At 32.9% G+C, this 18870-nt stretch overlaps 2 protein-coding genes across 12 annotated transcripts; both read right to left on the bottom strand.

Moving 5' to 3' along the window:
- Positions 1 to 87: 87 nt before the first annotated feature.
- Positions 88 to 5518, bottom strand: LOC111020040 (RNA polymerase Rpb7 N-terminal domain-containing protein). Of its 10 annotated transcripts, none has more exons than XM_022296596.2 (9): positions 5368 to 5518; positions 4838 to 5231; positions 3172 to 3306; positions 2936 to 3031; positions 2584 to 2671; positions 1738 to 1822; positions 1589 to 1652; positions 1266 to 1409; positions 88 to 345 (listed from the first exon to the last, which is right to left on the bottom strand). In XM_022296596.2, the coding sequence occupies exons 2-9, from the start codon at positions 4880 to 4882 to the stop codon at positions 247 to 249; spliced, it is 756 nt and encodes a 251-aa protein (XP_022152288.1). In that variant the 5' UTR covers positions 4883 to 5231; positions 5368 to 5518; the 3' UTR covers positions 88 to 246. The 10 variants fall into 10 exon arrangements, with proteins under 10 accessions (XP_022152288.1, XP_022152304.1, XP_087973949.1 ...); XM_022296612.2 differs by lacking the exons at positions 4838 to 5231; positions 5368 to 5518 and adding exons at positions 3790 to 3966; positions 4056 to 4320 and having other exon boundaries at positions 3143 to 3306; XM_088117823.1 differs by lacking the exons at positions 4838 to 5231; positions 5368 to 5518 and adding an exon at positions 3790 to 4321.
- Positions 5519 to 10667: 5149 nt separating this feature from the next.
- LOC111015484 (putative pectinesterase 53) lies at positions 10668 to 13292 on the bottom strand. 2 transcript variants are annotated; one of them, XM_022290528.2, is made up of 5 exons: positions 12875 to 13292; positions 12416 to 12605; positions 11387 to 11590; positions 11070 to 11305; positions 10668 to 10986 (listed from the first exon to the last, which is right to left on the bottom strand). In XM_022290528.2, exons 1-5 carry the CDS (start codon positions 13282 to 13284, stop codon positions 10830 to 10832), a joined length of 1197 nt encoding a protein of 398 aa, XP_022146220.2. In that variant the 5' UTR covers positions 13285 to 13292; the 3' UTR covers positions 10668 to 10829. The 2 variants fall into 2 exon arrangements, with proteins under 2 accessions (XP_022146220.2, XP_087973073.1); XM_088116947.1 differs by having other exon boundaries at positions 10822 to 10981.
- Positions 13293 to 18870: the final 5578 nt, after the last annotated feature.

Here is an 18870-nt window from a genome sequence, read left to right as displayed (position 1 = left end):
CATTACAATCGAGTTTTCGCATGAGTATCAGTACTATTAAAACTAGGAATGAGAGTATACAGGTGATTTAGAGAATAAAGAAGAGTCTTAAAAAATGGTAGAAAATACTTGTATTTAGTTATAAAATGAATTTGAGATATGAGTACTATCATCCCTATGCTTAAGCCTAGTGATAACGATATAAAATACATAGTTATGAATGAATGAATACCAATTTGTATTTCTAACAAAATGGGAATGTTGACCTTAGGAATCTTCTTCGGCCCCGACCTCAGCCTCGGGATCGACATCTCCCGAACCATCCCACCATGAAACAGGGCCTAATCCATCATAATCAATTGTCCCCTACACCACCAAACAAAGAAAAAAAAACAAACCTTATTAATAGAATAGTTGATGCGTAATGGTACAGATATAATATTGTGCTACAAACAAGAATTGGCCACGGGACGAGATCATTGACCCCTACCAGGTGAGGCAAGAGACCATTTTCCCCCAAAGTCGTCAACTTGAGCATTGTACAACTACTTATTTTTATTTTTTATTTTTTGATAATAAATGATTCATTAAGAAGTCAAAAAACAAAAGAACAACCTAAGGATGGGATGAGGAGGCCCCTGCCCAAAAAATTAACAAAGCAAAGCTCTCAAATCTTGAAGGATTATAGACATGCAGTAGTTACAAAAGAATTTAATATTTCTATGACACCACCAAGAGGCTATTATATTATATGTACACTATTACAAAAAGAATCCAACAATTTAGCCTTGTCATCGAAAGACCGAAGGTTCCTCTTCAGTCAAATATTCCATAACAAAGCTCTACATGCACATTTCCACACTTAAAGCTCCATGAGGTCATGGCCACAACCATTTATTATAGTTGGCAAAACTTGGAAGTAAACTAATGACACCTATCAACAAGAACTAGACTTGGCTTGGTTAGTAATGGCTGCCTCTTGTCTTGGGGGCTTGTTGGCCTTAAACCATCCTCTAAATTAAATCGAAAAAAAACATCCCATCCCCATCTTGATTCAAGGGATTCCTAGCCCCATTAGATTCCAAGTCCGAGAAAGGAGCAAATCCAGACCAAATCATCCCCCAACAAAATATGTGTTTCTAAAATATCTTTTATACTATGTTCAATCCTGAAGTTAGTTCTAGCAACATACTACACTCCACACTCCCACGTAATACTACATACACACGTATATATGAAAAAGATAAGTAGAGGAAATAGTAGAAGTTTAGAGTGAAGTGACATACAGTAACAATCATGGGAGCGAAGGCTTTTACATTACTAGTACTCTCTTTAGGCTGCTGCTCCTCCGTTAGGAACTTTTCATTACTTTCTTTCGGCTGCTCCACTGGAATTGCTGGATACTCTATATTATGTATTCGAAATTTTATCTGTCATTTACCAAAACCCCATAACTAAGCATTCACTATCTCCAAAATTCCCACTCCAAACATAACATTATCATCACAGTCCAAATTATACATCATATGTCCCTTATAAACTTTCATGGTCATGTTTCCATTTAAATTTGAGTTAGTTTTAAATGACTAATGAAAAACTAACGACAAACCTCGTCAGTTTCATAGATATCGTATGGTTGACCATCATAGTCCCAAACCCATCTACGTTTTCCACTGCAATGGATTATACTGAGACTATCATTGAACAGAAATCATTTATATTTGATACAGTGGTTGTGAGGTGCAAACAAGGCATTACCCATTTTTTGAATCAGGCTTGAATTCAGATGGAGTGGGCAAAAGATGGATGGGAACATAAATGTCCTCAAAAAATCCAAGCGATACTGGAGAAAAGATTAATATATATGTTAGAGATTGTTCTTAAAGCCTCCAAAGAGAATTGACACAAAATCTAAATATTCCATTAGTTTCACCAAAAACTTAAACCGAGATGAACCCAAACCAAATATTCAATTATATGAATCATCAAGTTAAAAGCCTAACAAGATTTACTTGTTTCTTAGGTATACATAACAGCTTTACAAAATAAGGTACTTAAATCAATAGTATAGAACAAATTCCCCTTTATAAAATTAATTGTCAATATTTGGTGTGATACTGAAATAACCAAACAAAAGATTTTAGACAAAATTGATATGAACTTATCTTGAGATTGAAAATAAGAAAGTAAAATTGAAACTATATTGCAGTATCCATGAATCGTTGTAATGGATATAGCCTCTTTCAAGAGGGCTACCTCTCCCATAAAATCTAATCCTTAAAATTTTTACAACCCCAAATTTTCTAACTCTCTCTATTTATAATCATCAACAATGAACCAACTTCTAAGCAATTACAAATACACGACTGCTAATATTCCTATGAGTTAGCAAACAAGCCATAGGAAATCAAAGTCAGAGAAGTCTAACAATAATGAATCAAATGCCTCGAAAGATTTACACAAAGAGACCAATCTTAAACATACCCCTGATATGAAGTTAAGTATTATAAGATTAGACTAAATTTCCATCAGATCAAAGGGAAAAAAATAGTCATAGATAGACATATGTTGTTAGGAAACAAGAAAAAAATGACATAAACATACTTCGCAAACCATTTGCATCTGATTCTTTAACTTTTCCAATAATTATCTCCCCCACGTATGGACGAAACACGATCAATGTGAATACGACCTGCCATAATATCCAAATCTAACACTCAGGACCCAAGATTTCAAATGACAAGAATACTAAAAAATACAAATAGTTCATAGATTTATGGATAAAAAAGAGGCCTAAGTTTATAGTTGATTTTGGTTTACAATGCAAGCATACCTTATATGTTGACTTTAGAAATAGAATATATCATACTACATACAACGACAGCAGTAACCAAAGAAACTTCAATATAACGGTTCAATCTTGAAGAAGAACAAAAATGCAATGATGCTAGCACACCTTATATGTTGCAGCGCCATCACTGGGAAAGATAAAGCCCCCATCAACTGATCTTATGTCATAGACAGAAATACAAAGCCCCAAGTTTGCAACCACCTTCATGACGGAGCTTATCTCAGTACAAGTGAAAGTTGGTCACAAGGCATGGAGTAATTCAAAAAGGGTTAATCACCAAGTCTACAAACAAATGTTACACAAATGACAAACCTTATCCAAGAATAGTTTCTCCAGCTCACCCTTAATAGCATCAAGGATAGGTAGGTGAAGCATGCTCGGAGGCACACGTAATGTGTGCTCGATTCGGCTAAGGTAGAACATTTGGGATGTTCTTCAAGTCTAATGGTTCCAACAAAAACACATTCTTTGAGCCTCTGGATTGAAGAAACCAATGCAAAACATCAAAGATGACCAACGTACAGCATTTGAATCAAGAATAAATAGACATGAAAAAGAGAAACTTCGATCCACCCCACCTAATGTGTGAAATTAGAATCTGAACCAAATTACAACTCGGCTTTAACATAACTCAAGGGTCAGATGTATTAAGAGTGAGTTTAGCTTTAGCATGATTTTGGAAGAGTAAAAATTGTTTTAGCTAACTAAAAGCACCTTCCAAATCAAATCTTTCTTGGTGTTTGATTAAATTATTAAAAAGTGCTTTCAAGGGTCTAAAGCAAGTACTTAATTAGTGTTTTTCCTATAACACTGACAGAAAAAATAATCTCAAAATCATACCAAAAACACTATACGGTGAAAAGGCAATACTTAAAACAAAAATGTAGCGATGTGAGAATGAAGCAACGAACAAACAAAATAGCAAGCAGATGACTTCAGCAAAAACAGAGAGTTCATACCAAAAAACAAAGACAGTGGTGAACCTTACAGAAGACAGCGATCAAATAAAACAGAGGAACCGAGGATTGTAAAAATCCAGAAATTTATGCAGCTTTATTCTCCGAACTAAATCCCTACTTCTTCTCTCCTCTTTCTTCAAAATCCGAATCCAATTGATTTTGCGAAATTTCGAATACCTGGAAATACTTAAGGACTAAAATTTTGAGCAAAAAAGAGATGGGGTTGTGAGAGAAGTATGGGAGAGAGAGGGGGCGTGAGACAGAACCGGAAGGGGAGGTATTTTTCAGTCGGGTGCCGATTCTTTGGCTGCTGCGAGCCACAGAAAGAAAGTGGAAGACGGTCTTATGGTGGGTGCCGTCGCCTCCGTCGTCTGGAAGTTCGCGGCCGTCGCCTCAGTCGTCTGAGAGTTCACCGCCGTCGCCTCAGTCGCCGGCAGGAATGGAGGAAGCCGCTGAATAATTTTGGAAGGAAGGGTTCTGAGTACAGCGTCACAGAGTGAGGGTTAAGTCCGAAGGGAAAAAAAAGGTGTTTTTTTTTTTATTTTTTTTCTGAGTAAAAAGACCGAAATAATTATAGCAAAAAACCTCGAACTTTAATGTGACGTTGTGATTTAAAGTTTGTAATGACTCAGTTTTTATTGGAATTTTTTTTCCTTTTTCCTTTTTGTTAAGGTTTTTAATAAGGCAACAAGGGAGTAAATATGTTAATAAATTAGAAACATTAAATTATTAATATATATATTTTTTATAATTATGATAAAACTTGATACTTAATTTTAATAAAATTTTGGTTAAAAATCACATTTGATTCTTGTACTTTCGATTTGGTCTCTGTATTTTTAAAAGTAACGATTTAGTCCATGTACTTCAAATTTGGTTACAATTTAGTTCATAGAGTTAAAAACAATATTAAATTTAACGGAAGTATAATGTGGCTTATCTATGTACAAATTAAAGGCCAACTGTACGGTTCGGTTCACTACAAATTGGTTCAATTTTAGTCCGGATTAGGGCTTAAAAAAAAAGAATGAATCCTCATCTTCTTCACCTGCATTCTTGTTCTTGACCCATTTGAAGCTGGTGTGTCCGCCATTAGTGTTGTTCGAGTTCTGAAGTCCTCAAATCGTCGAGACCCCCAACCAGATCGCCACCGACATTGAGATCTTGCACATCATCTCTCCTCGCCATGGTCGAATTGAGCAGAGGATCCTTCGGCTGGCTTTCTCGGCCAGAGTATAAGAGGGCAATTGAGAGTAATTTGTGGGCTTCTTGATGAGACTGAGATTTCATAGTATGTCAAATCGATGGGAATTGATGTGACATCGATGCTGAAGAATGATCGGTGTTCCAAAATGTGAGTTTCATAGTGGAATTTACAGAGGCCAGGTTAGTGGCGACGACGCTGATGAAATCGGAACCGGCTTGAATTTTGAAGTAATGCTCTGCAATTGAAGGAAATTGGAAATGAAATAACAATAGTGAAATGGAACTTTCATTGTGATTTTAGGCTTCACCGACTTACAAAAAAAAAACATAAAATGAAAGCAGAAACATGGCAGCGACGATGGAGAAACTTGCCAGAATCCTTTGCTTCAGTTCGACCATGGCGAGGTGGGAGGAGAGGGAGGAGGTGGAGTATCTCTATGTGGTGGCGATTGGTCGGAGAGTTTTCAGGTTCCGACGATTTGAGAGTTTGAGAACTCATTGTGAAGAACACGAATGGCGGACACACCCATTCGGAGCTTCAAATGAGTCCAGAAGAAGAATGCAGGTGAAGAAGATGACGATTCGTACATTTTTTTTTCAGTCCTAACCCGGTCTAAGATTGAACCAATTTGAAGTGAACCAAACCGCATAGTTGGCCTTTAATTTGTAACGTCATACTTCCGTTAAATCTAACATAGTTTTTAATAGCAGAGACTAAATTGTAATCAAATTTAAAGTATAGGGACCAAATCGTTACTCTACTGAAAGTACAGGGACCAAATGTGATTTTTAAACTAAGATTTTTTACGATACATACTAAATTGTTACAAATTTTAAATTACAGAGACCAAATCGTTACTTTAGTGAAAGTATAAGGATTAAAACATTACAAAATAAATTTCGGAGACTAAATCATAGTGAAAATACATGGACTAAATGTGTTTTTTAACAAATCATTTTAATTTCCTAAAAAAATTATAATCATTTTAATTAGCCCTTGTGGTTTTTTTTATAATTTTTTTTAAAGAAATTGATAAATATGTTTTTTTTAGAAGTAAGTTCTACCTTGACTAGTTTTTTTAGACAATATATTTTGACTAGTTGAACTACGATAAATATGAGGTAAATATTATGTGAAAAAATAATTACAATAATTAAAATGATTGAGAACCAAAAATAATAAACCTAAAATTTTAAAGACAAAACAAATTTTAAACCCTAAATGTTTTTCATAGAGATAAAATTAACTTTATTTACTTGTATATAAGAGATTGTTTTAGTACAGTTATGTTGGGTGGAGATTGAACTTATAACCTCTAATTTGAGATATATGTCAATTATCGCTGAACTATGCTTTGACTATTTGTATATAATAGATGAATCATATAATCTTCTCATATTTTTAGAAAATGAGGAAGATTATTTTTGTGTATAAGCAAAATCGTCTCTATTACTATGTCATCTTTTCGACCAAGTTTTAGTTTTTATCTTCTAGACTTCCGACTATTGCAAATTTTATGAAGATATTTCTCTTCCATCAATTACTATAAAAACTTTCTAAAAAAATAAAGGTTTCAATACTTCAAGTTCAAATTTAATTTGGTAATGAAAACATCAAAAGGAGATGTACAAGTAGCATTCTCAACTCAAGCATATATATCTTATCACATTACATGAGTTACATTTCATGAGATTTATATTGAAATTATTTGTCAGTTTCCGTTTCTTTTATGGCAGATTTATGCACATAAACTATATTTTGTAGGACTGAATAATCTCGAGAAAGCTGGAGATAAGTGAAGCAAATTAAGAGTATAATCATAGCTTGAGCGAGCATCGAAGATATTACAACACTTATCAAAGCCAAAATACTCTAGAGAACGACACGAGGACACCTGAAAACGTGCCACGACACCTGCCACCGACAAAACAAAAAGTGCCAATTATGGCTAGAGAGGCTAGCACCTAGGCGCCATTCACAGCGCCCCAGACATTTTTTACACCCGCTTTTTACCCATCCAGTGCCATGGCACTCATTTATAAATTACAATACCAAACAACTCAATCACATCAATGAATGAGGAATTTCATTTAAGTACTACACATGTAGCAAAAATATATGATCTCTCGAATTCAGCAGAGAACATTTTGTTCTTACTATATTTGATTTTAAAAACCAATTTGGAGAAACACACAAGTGTTTTGTAATTTGATAGGGAAAAGACTACAATTTTAGAAATATTTTATCCGGAAAAGAAAAAAGAAAGAAAAAGAAACACATGTTTTGCATAAGAAAATATGATAAACTATAAGAAATACCCCTTAACTTTGCATTTTGTTTTTTTAAAAAATATCTCCATCCTATCAAAAATACTTTTTAAACAAACATCTAACTAATATTTTCAACGAAAAGTTGACGTGACAATTCTTAAAATAGAGAAGACGATTCAAGCAAAATTGAGAACTATATGGTAAAATTGGGTAGACAAAAGAGGAAGAAGACTTTTCAAGCAAAATTGGAACTATATCATGTCAACTTCTACTTTAATAATAGACTTTTCATTTAATTATCATGTCGTCATTTCAGATTCTATCATACCAAACTTTCTATTCAAAATATTAGTAGATGTTTGTTCAAAATGTATTTTTGAAACATTATCAAAGGCTAATGTTAAAATGTCTATTTTACCGTCTATGTTTTCAATTTTTGTTCATTTTAAAACTTCCATTTTGATCATTTTAAAAAGTGACTATTTTGGTATCTATTTACAAAATTTAACACAAAATTTTATATACAATAGAAACCATTTAATACAAATTTATAGCTACATTTACATAAATTCAATGAATGAAATACCATGATAAAATTTTGATAGAAAGAAATAAGATAAAAATAAAGATGAAATAACTACAATGGTTGATCACTTTCTAAAAGTGCATAGATCAAAACGAACGTGTCGAACGTATACAAAAACTAAAACGAATAAAAAATTGAAAATATAAGTACTAAACCAACGTTTTGAAAGCATAGACACCAAAACAAATAAACTTATACTTAACCAAAAAAATGAATAAAGGCAGTCCAACGCTCATTGACCCATCTAGGAAAGTTGGCATGAGGAAATGACCAACTCCTCACCAAAAAAACACACACGCACGACAACATATTTCTCTCCAAACACATTACTATACTTTGTTTGTTTGGAAAGACAATAAAAAATTGAATTTCGTGTGGTTAAAAAGAAAAAAGCAACTTTAATTTGCATTAAACTATATATGACTACCTTATGTCATATTCCGCCATGGAAACTAAATCTTCTTCCTTCAATCTTTCATATTCTCATCAGAGAGTTTGTCGTTTCATTCGACCAAAATGGCGTCTCTACTGGTGATGTTGAAGGCTCTAATGGGCGTCTACCGACACGATGACGACGACTCGGGAGAATTTGGAGGCCTTGAGAGGAAGCTTGATGGGATCAAAAATGGAAGTGGGTTGGATTATGAGTTTTTGAGCTGTGGAGGAGATGATGAAGAGGAGTTGAAGATGACATGGAAATTGCTTGCAGAGAGCTGCCTTTGGCCTTGAAAATTAATGATCTTCCAAAACTAGATATATATGTGCTTTTTCCTTGTGTGTTTCCTCATGAAAAATCTACCTCCACAAAATAAACAATAATATTTTTCTTTTCATTTATCAAATGTCTTCATTTTTCAAGAAATATGAGATTCAATGACATGCCTTTTTTAGAATATATTCAATGAAAATTGTGAATAGTAAAAAGGCTACAAAATTAAGTGTCATAAATATTAGTCGCGATTTTGTCAAAACCCAACACAAACGGTAATCATGGATATGTTTTGAGAGTGAAATATTATTTTCCTACAAATTAGGATTGTTCTCTCATATACTTCTATTGGAGGGCAGTAGGTTTTCCTTTTTGTTCACTTCTTTTGTATTGGTAGAGATACTTATATAGGTCTTTTTACTATATTTGTATTGCTTTATACGTTTCAAGTTAATCTATTACATTATAAGTCGACATAAGCTTGTGAAGTTACTAGCATTATATTACTGTAATTCTCTATTTGAGTGAACTTGCGATAGAAATCTGAATGTTTATAATATCAAGAGTCGTGGAGAAAATATGGCGGAGAGAATCCAACGAAAACTTCCCCATTGGGCTCTATTCCCAGCCGCTTGTGGTTTGTGTTGGAAGGATACCGAAAACGTCGTCGATCATCTCTTCTTGCACTGTTCTTTTCATACCAAGGTTTGGAATTATGTGGCAGCTCTCTTAGACCTTTCCTTTTGCCCTCAAAGAAGAATGGATGATTTCATTATGGAAGGCTTTGGTGGCTTCACTCTCAAAGGAAAAGCCTTTATCCTCTGGAATTGTGCAACGGGGGCTCTCCTCTGGTTTCTCCGACGAGGGCTCTCCTCTGGTTTCTTTAAAGGGGGAGAAATAGCATACTTTTTTTTAGGATAAAGGGGTTACGATAGAAAATTTTTGTGTGAATTCGATTATACAAGATTGGAAAACTTCGCGTGGGTGATGGTAGATCTGTTAGTTTGCAGAATTCATTCTCATAATTTTGTAGGTTATTGAGGCTGCTAAGGGAGTTGGTCCCAGCTCACTTGAGGATCAATAATGGTTTGCTGGTTGTGGATCAATGGTATCTGAATTCTTCTTTGTATGTTTCTTAATGGTGAAATTTTCTTTAAGCCCCATGGAAATTTTCAAATATATATGGACTATGGGGGTATCATTATAAGGTTATACACCACTTCAACTCATCGTTCTGCTATCTATGCACTGCTCCAAAACTGGCCTTTTATGACAATTATGAACAGTAAAAAAGTTTGGGAAAAAAAACTGTCACAAATTGTTGGGTGGCGTTTTTTGTAGGAAAAAATGGTACTTTTTGGATTTTTAAAATTTTATGACAGTTTTTTACTGTCACGAAAACTGAAAATTTCTCTTTCATTCCATGATAATTAAAAATTTTCACAAAATTGTCAACTCATCATTCTGGATACCATATGGTTGGTTCCATCATCCATGTTCTTACCAACTAGAACAGTCAATGATAAATGGACGAGTTTTGCCAAAGTGTGTGATGATGATTTCACATAGCCTTTGCTATGCTACAACTACTTGTTCAATATGTTTTCACAAGTGTGCAATGGACCCTTCTGGCTATGCCAACGTCGACTTAACAACAGGTGCTCGTAGAGTTAATAATGGAGTGGTGTCTACGATGATCTACCTAGTTGGTGTTAAGGATTTTATATTGAAAAGACAGGTGACCTAACATAGGTTTATAATAGAGTTGACTACTCCTCGTCAATTGGTTTTGAGATGAATCCCATGAATATTGATAGTTGAGAAACTTTGCAGTTAGGGAAGAAGGCCGAGATATTTTGCTAAAAATAGATGAAGATTACCGTTGGAGGATCTTTCCAGGCTTGGTCAAATGCCACTGAGATTTGATTTTGATTTTCTTTGATTGGTGCTTGATTTCTTCATTTAAGCAAATTGCTTGTACTAACTTGTGATGGAGTTATTTGTGTTGACATCTTCATCTTGGTCTTAAAACTTTAAAACTCTACATATCCATCTATAAATCTCCAAGCATATATATATGTCATAAAAGTGGATTATCTAGAAAAGTAAAATAAGCTTGAGAGTTTATTAATATTTTAGTGGAAAACCGTCCATATTTTTCATATTTGGATACAACACAATGTATCCACAAATTATGATTGGGTTGCATGAATTGTGCAAAATGGAAAGAGTAGAAATTTTAGGACACAAAAGCAAGAAGTTGAAAATTTAAGGGTAAGGGCTAAGAAGCCAAGTATCAGCCTCAACATAGTGAGTCCCAATGAATGGTTGAGCTTCTTCATCTGTCAACTTGTGTGCCCATGGCACTCTCCCTGTCGAGTTCGCACCCGGCCCGCTACACTTGTACTCTCCATAATACACTGTCCTGCAATACATTCATAAGAATAATACTTAGACGTTGACCGATCAATTACCAGTGCGAGAAAAATGTAAAAGGTGGAGCTTTACGAATGGCGTTTTGGGGAGCTCCAATCATTCCAACCCTGAGGAAGAACAATCTTATCCATATAAGTATAGGAGAAGACAACTCTAGAATAGTCTCCCCAAGCTCTGCCTAAGTAGATCTGTCCACTTCCTGTCACAACACTGTCTTTAAATGAAAACCCACTTGCCATTGAAGATTTTGATCTCTTTTGAGCAGTCACAGAGGCCACTTTCTTGGCTATGGAGTTCAACAAGCACTTCTGCACCCATTTCCCAACAAGAAAGGTGAGAACTTTTTAATGGGGTTTAATTATTTGTGAGAGTGAATTAAGTAATTTAACCTCATAGAAGGACCTTCCATAGCCAAATATGAAGTCCACTGAGCCTTGGATGTAGCAACTGTTGAAGTAATGAAGACCCTTGTGGTCATAGAGTGTGTCTTGATCCCCATAGAAGCTGCAGTTGTGAAATGCAGCTTTTGTCCCTGATATTCTTAGTGCCACTCCTTGTCCTTTAACCGATCCGATCTCGTGTGTTGCTGTGTTCTGCAATTAGGTGTATAAGTAAAGACAGCGTCTCCTTCGAGAATCTTTAACGTCTCGTTGTTATAATTGTTAAATCACCAATCCAAAAGTTTAAGTCGATAGGTTATAGTACATTTAATATTTATAAATACTCTTACACTCTCGTTCACTTGTGGGCTTGAAAATTAACACAATGTCCAAATTGAAAAGGAAATGTTATTTGAAGGATTCACACACAAAACATATTGTTCTAATACCATGTTAAACTACCCATTAGATCTAAAAGCTTTATTCGATGCTTTAACACTCTCCTTCACGTATGAATTTTGATAATTAGCATAAGCTAGCCCGATATTGGGGAGGGAATTAGTTTTATTTTAGAGATTTGAATGCAAGATATCTTGCTTTGATATTACAATAACTACCATCATACCCAAAAACTTAAGCCGGTGAATTGTGGTAAATTTAATCTTCTATCAATACTTTAACACTAACTTAATCTAGGGTTCTAGTCATGTTTTAGTGCATATTGTGTGTTAGGGAAACAAAGGAGAAACTTTTCATTCCTTTTCAGGTTTTTGGTTTTGATTTTCTCATGTCCCAAGTTGCTTTGGATTCGACTTGTGAAAGTTTGTGTTGTTTGTGTCTCTTTAAAAAAACCCGTGAGTTTTTTTTCCTCAAGTACAACGTGTGTGGGGTGAGGGATCAAAGTCACAACCTCATAGTTATAGATATATGTCAATTATTGCTGGGTTGAGAAACCCGTGAATTATACTCCAAATTACAGTAAATTTAACATCAGGACTTTTTTTTGGAATGTCTCAGGAAGTAAAAAGAATCTTTTACCTCAAACTTTATATTGATAGCTACAAAGTAATTGGCATCCACAGAAACCGTTGCACTCTTCAAAGTTCCCAATGGTATCCCGTCGTCTCCGGTCACCGACGCCGTGTCGTTTCCGATAATGGTAGGTGGGTTGCTGGCGTTTCCGAGAAACGTTATGAAGGGAAGAGTTCTAGGAATGTTGATCTTCTCACTAAACTCAAAATCCACATGATTACACCCTTAGTACAATCTTAGTACAATAATGCATGTTTTAAATTTCACTAACTACATGGTACATAATCTTTAGCAAAGAAAAAAAAGTCACTAGAACCGTGTTGGCTTCGCCATAAAGTTCTATAAATCTTTACCGATGAAAATGAATTTGATGCAACAAGTCGTTGTTACTATATAGTCACCATTGAACTTTAGAGACGTTTTTAAGAACCACTTTTAAAACACGAGCTACATAACAAAATGTACCTATAAACTCCTGGATTGATAACCAAAATGACTCTCTTATTGTTGGGTTTGGGGATGCTATGAAGAGCTTCTCCAATGCTCATGAAGTCGCCCGTCGCGTCTTGGCTAACAATTATTCTCACTTTATTCATTTCAGCCTTCCTTAACTTATCGTCAAGAACAACTGCACCGCTGCCACCGATGCCACCGAACCTGCCAAGCTTGGCCGCCGACGACTGTGCTTCCATACCGGCTAGTTTCTTCTTGAAATCTTGAAGGTTCCATGAAACCCAATTCTTGTAGTCCCTTTCCTCAGTTTTCAGTGAATAAGATTGGAGGAATAAATTAAACACAAAAAGGAGAAGAAGTAGAGTAACTTTGAAGAAGTCACTTCTTGTAGCCATGAGAATATGCCACTTTTTTTTATACATAAAACTCAAGAAGAAGATTATCAATATATATATTGTAAGAGATATAGGATCCAATTGGCAGACCAATCACATGGCTCCATGAAGATTCCACTAAGACTATAGGACCCAATATTGGAGGGCCAATTTCAATTTGTTGGGTACAGATTGTTGCAACTTAGAGTCTCTTGAAAAGATGTGGACCAAAAACAAGAATCCTGTTTGTATTATTTCCAAAAATTTCTGAGAATGTTTCTAAAAAATGGGAAATAAAAAACCTAAATAATTGTAAAATGTTTAGATTTCTTAATAAAATTGAAAACGAAAAAACAAGAAACGAAATCGTCATCAAACGTGAGTCACATTAGTAATCGTGATTGATATTGATGCTATACACAGCTGTTTTCCATATTAAATGTCACAAAATGCTTATTGATATGTTCTATAGGGTCACCCACTCCTACATACGTGGGGCAATGCTATAGCCTATAGGGAATTGAACTCTCATGGCCCTTGCTTTTTAGACCTATGTGCCCTTCAAATATATATTTCCACTTCCAACTCAAGTAGTAGTTGGAAGGCAGCTGACTTTTCAATTGGTAACAACGCCCTTCTCTATCATTATTGAGAGCTTATGGTTCGAGGGTAATGGATATCTCGTCTCGTGTTTCGTATTTCTATGAAGACCGTTCGTACTTCTAGTCAATATGAGACTATATTTGCATTTATAAAAATCATCTCAATACCGAACTGTTTAACAATATATTAAAAATGTTGGATTTATTATGAGAATTATTTTGGTAACTATTTATTGTTTCTAGTTTTTTTATTTAAAAAAGAGACATAAATAATCATTTCTTTTGTTTCTTGTTCCTAAAATTTTGAATTAGAAAAGTAAAAGTTAGGTATGAAAATTATAAATTAAAATTAAATAATAACAATTTTATGTTATATTTACTATGTATTTTATAGGTAAAAAATTATAAAATAAGACTTTTATTTATGTTTTGGAAAAAAATTTTTGGAAATAGAGAGAATAAACAAGAAACTTGATTTTGTTGTTTTCCTAATTTGTACACAATTCTAAAAACGTTTCTTTAAAAAGAGAATAAAGAAATAGAAAAAGTTAATCAATGTTTTATGTTTCTCAAAACTTGAAAATAGGAAATAAAACGAAATGTTGTCAAATGGGTCTTTCAAGTCTTCGTAATTATATGATATTATCTATTTTAATTAGTTTACTGTTTGTATACCTAAAAAGAAAAAAGTGAATATAGCTCTATAATAATTAACATATATCTCGAATCACGAAGTTGTGAGTTGTATACCTAAAAAGACTTTTGGACCGATGGATGTACCTATATTGAAATATTTAATGTAATAATATTATAGGTTATAGGTTGAAAATTTCCCTCTTATTCGTAATAATGAAATATTCGAGAGAGAGAGAAGAATAAAAAACATTAATATTGTGAAATGTGTCATGTGTGTGACGTAAAAATCCATTAATAAAGAAAAACAAATATTGAGATTAATATAAAATATTTAATTTTATTATTGGGGTTGAGTGGAAATAGTGGTCATGATGAGGTAAGCATGAGAGCATGTACCCCTTTGTACGAAGTCCTCTCTTATTTTTGTAAATTAGAAAAAAAAGGGAAAAAAATTATATATATATATTTTTGTTTTTGTTTTTATATCATCATTTCGTAGGAGAAATGGGACCTTAATTTCAACCCCAAAGAAAATCACACTAAGAACTATTTCACAATATACAATATGTGGGGGCGGGATCGAATTCACAACCTCTTAGTTAAAGATATATGTCAATTACAGTTGAGTTATACTCGTTTTGGCTAGTATTGCATTGAATTACTTTAGAGTACCACCATTGTCTAATTTTGATTTTCGAATATATTGAATCTCATCATTTGTCACGTCTAAACAACATAAAGCGTTTTTTATGAATTGACTTTGGGGTTTCTACAAAGATAATTGTTATGGTTTCCATTATATTAATCAATTGGCCATTAACCCTAGAAAGTAAGTGATTTGGAAAGGAAAAATTTTCAAAGGGTTGGAAGGGGAATTTTTATTAGTTAATATTATATATTGAGATTAATTAAAATAAGTTGACTTAAAGAGTCTAAAAGAGGGGAGACTGATTAATGAATTAATTTGCTTGCAAAACCAAAATTAGACTTTTTTTTTTTTTTGGTTGGTTTCAAGGATTGCGGCATTTAGTGGCAATCAAAGGTAATTAGTTATTAGTTAACCTCTTCTCTCATCTTATTTTTGTAGCGTACGCATTTCAAGTTCATCCTTCTTTACCCCTTTTCACAACTCTTTCATAAATTTTATTGGATTTTTTTTTAACCATAGGTTAGAATTTGATTTAATTTTAGATTAAACTCGTCAAATCAAACCGAACAAGAGATGTATGATTGAATTAGAATGATTGGTTTTGTTACAGATGAAAGTACTATGCTAGACTCATTTGAGATGAGGATAAAAAAGCGACGGGATCAAACCGCCCTGATCAAGTTGATCGGGTCGGATCACCCGATCCGGTTGAGTTAGTCTAACCAAACCAATTTGAGGAGACTCCCTTTATAAAAAGAGGAGAGACCTGGAGTGCGAGTTACGCTTTATACACAACTCTAATCTTTGCTCAACTGAACCATTTGTTTGATTTATGTATTAAAGTGTGTTGCACTTAGCACCATACGGGTATGATGTGCAAGGACATCTTAATAATATTGATATCTTAGCTTACTCATTGGATCTTATATATTAATTTCTATTTACACAAATTTTCGTCTCCGAATAACTTTTTCTCTCAAATCTTTCCCAATATATCTTTTCTCACTATTTTTTTTCTTTCTAACCTCCGCCCTCTCACTATACATATTTTTGTATACATTTTTATTATAACATAATTTCCTTGTAATTATATGTATAGATTTGTGTGTAGATATATAAATTTATAGTATGTTATATTGATATGTTACATCCACCATAAATAAATTTCGTACAAAGATGTACAATATAAAAAAGATAGGAAAATGAACATAATATTCTAATGTTATGAGTGAGGATAGAGACGGAGCCTCGTGTGATATATTCTATGTGGTAGCGAAGACCAACTCCACTATGGATTCGTGACAAAAGGATAATAACACTAATATGGTAGGATATACAGGTGGTTCTGCAGCGCGTCTTGCAACAGCACAACTTGCAGTGCGATTGTGGCGACATGTGACGGTAGTTATGAAACCACGTGCCAAGAATGTTCCTTAATGATTCGTTAGAATTCGTATGCGGGTAGGACTCGTCACATCCCATGCTGGACGACCTCTTTGGGATCCCCATCACCTAGAGAGGAATCCCCCTTTACAAATATTCTCCTTTCTCTATATCTCTACAAAGGATATATATTTGGTAGGGCACCTCATTAGTATCGAGGTCTGTTATTGTAGGAAATCCCGTTGAACGATGAACAGTTAGACACATCAACGTACCAAATTTCTACATCTAACATCTTATATTCTTAATTATAATGATATGATCCACTATTTCCAAAAATAAAGATGGGGCAAAAGGGTAAACAAATGCCTTAAAAAGGTCATATACAAATTAATTTGTCCAACCCTAATCTTATTTTAAATATACAAGAAGTAATTGCTCACAACTCTACTACTATCACCTAATGGGCAATACTACAAAAATACATTATTTGTATGATTTGATTTAAGATAGTGATATATAACAAAATGGCTACATTCCTTCACTCTCATGTTAGATAATACAAGATTTTGGAATTTTTTTTCTAATTTTTTGAGTACACAAGATTTTGAATTTATCAATATTCCATCAATATAGTAATCTTTCTTAAGAAATTAGGCTTATCTAACCATTTAAAGTGATTGAACATAGTTTAATCTACTAGTTAATTTAGGGCAATTTGGTAATGTTGCTATTTCTTATTTTTTTGTTTTTTTTTTCAATCAAGAAAAATAGAATTATGATTTGTAACTACATTTTGTTTATTGTTCTTTCTTTTATATTGAAAAAATATAGAAACATGTTTAGTAACTATTTCTTATTTTTTTTTTCTAAAGTTTTATATTTAAAAGGTAAAAGTTTAATAATCAAAATTTATGTTATTTATATTGTTTAATTTATTATGCATTTTATAAATAAAAATGGTAAAATTATGCTCTTTATCTTTTTTTTTTTAATACAACATTGTGGGATCAAGATTGAACTCACACTTTTTTACTTGGACTTGTTTGGACAAATTATGTTCTTATATGAAACATGAACAAATTTGATTTATTGTTGTGATTTTAGAAACGTTTGACCAACAAAAAATAGGAACAGTTACCTGAAGAATGGGAAGCCACCATCAACAGATTTTTGCCTCAAATGTTTTTTTAATCACAATCACGTGTCTTAATTTAGAGAAAAGGAAAAATATAGCTTTACTAAAACAATATTTAATGCAAGAATATATTATAAAAGGTATACTATACTATAATATGTGTATATATACAAAATAAAAAATTTTAATTCTCGTACTTTCAAATTTGCATCTAATGTGTTTCTACAATTAATTCTGTTTATTTACATTTATCTAAATGTGCAAAATAAGATAGCCACCATTTTATATAAATATGTTAAAAATAAAGACGTAATTAACAATAAAGATCTATAAATTTGATAATAAAATAAAGTAGTATTGAAAGTTAAAAGTTTATTATTAAAATTTTTCTAATTAAATTATAGAGACTATAAACAAACAAAAGTACAAACACACTAATTGTATTCTAAATAAAATGTATCTTCACTATTAAATATAATTTAAAGGCCAATCTATTTTAAAAGACATAAACCTAAAATATATTTAACATGATTATATAAAATAATTCTTAAAAAGAAGATGATTGTATAAAATAAAAAAAAATAAAAAAAGGTGTAGAGAGGTCACGTTTTAATGATTTATTTTATTTGTAAAAAAGGTGTCATAGTCATTATTTATTTTAAAAAGTCCATTTATTTAAGAAATCATTTGATATAAAATAAATGTTTCAAATTAAGATTTTTTTGGGAGATAGGGGATTAAAAGACTACATCTAATGTGGTTGTCCCTATAGGGCTAAAATCATTTACTTTTTTTATCTTAGATTAAAATAATAAATTTTAACACCATGTCTAAAAAAAAAAAAAACGCTTTCTCAGTCCTTTTTAAGTTCCACCCATACTTTTCTTCAGCTCGAAAGTATTAAATAATATTTGTTATAATTCATTTTTTGAGATGGAAAATATTTTTAAACCAGTTATATTCGAGGAAACATTACTGTAACATAGTACAACTTTTTAAATATATACTTGGCTGTGCATTAAACTTTTTAATAATTTTTTCTCTATTTTTTCTCTCCCTAAACTTTCCACTCGTCTCTTTTTCTCTCAACTGATCATTAGATTCGTGTAACATTGATGTGGTTAGCAATTTTTAATCAAACAATATCCACGGATGATATGAATCAGTATATAGTTATTAAAATTGACGTGAATTAAATAGAAAACAATCGTAAAAGACCAAGTGTA

The sequence above is a fragment of the Momordica charantia genome, assembly GCF_013281855.1.
Source record: "Momordica charantia cultivar OHB3-1 chromosome 9 unlocalized genomic scaffold, Mcharantia_2.0 BLBB01000009.1, whole genome shotgun sequence".
Classification (NCBI taxonomy): Eukaryota; Viridiplantae; Streptophyta; class Magnoliopsida; order Cucurbitales; family Cucurbitaceae; genus Momordica; species Momordica charantia.
This window is presented reverse-complemented; position numbering and strand designations above follow the sequence as displayed.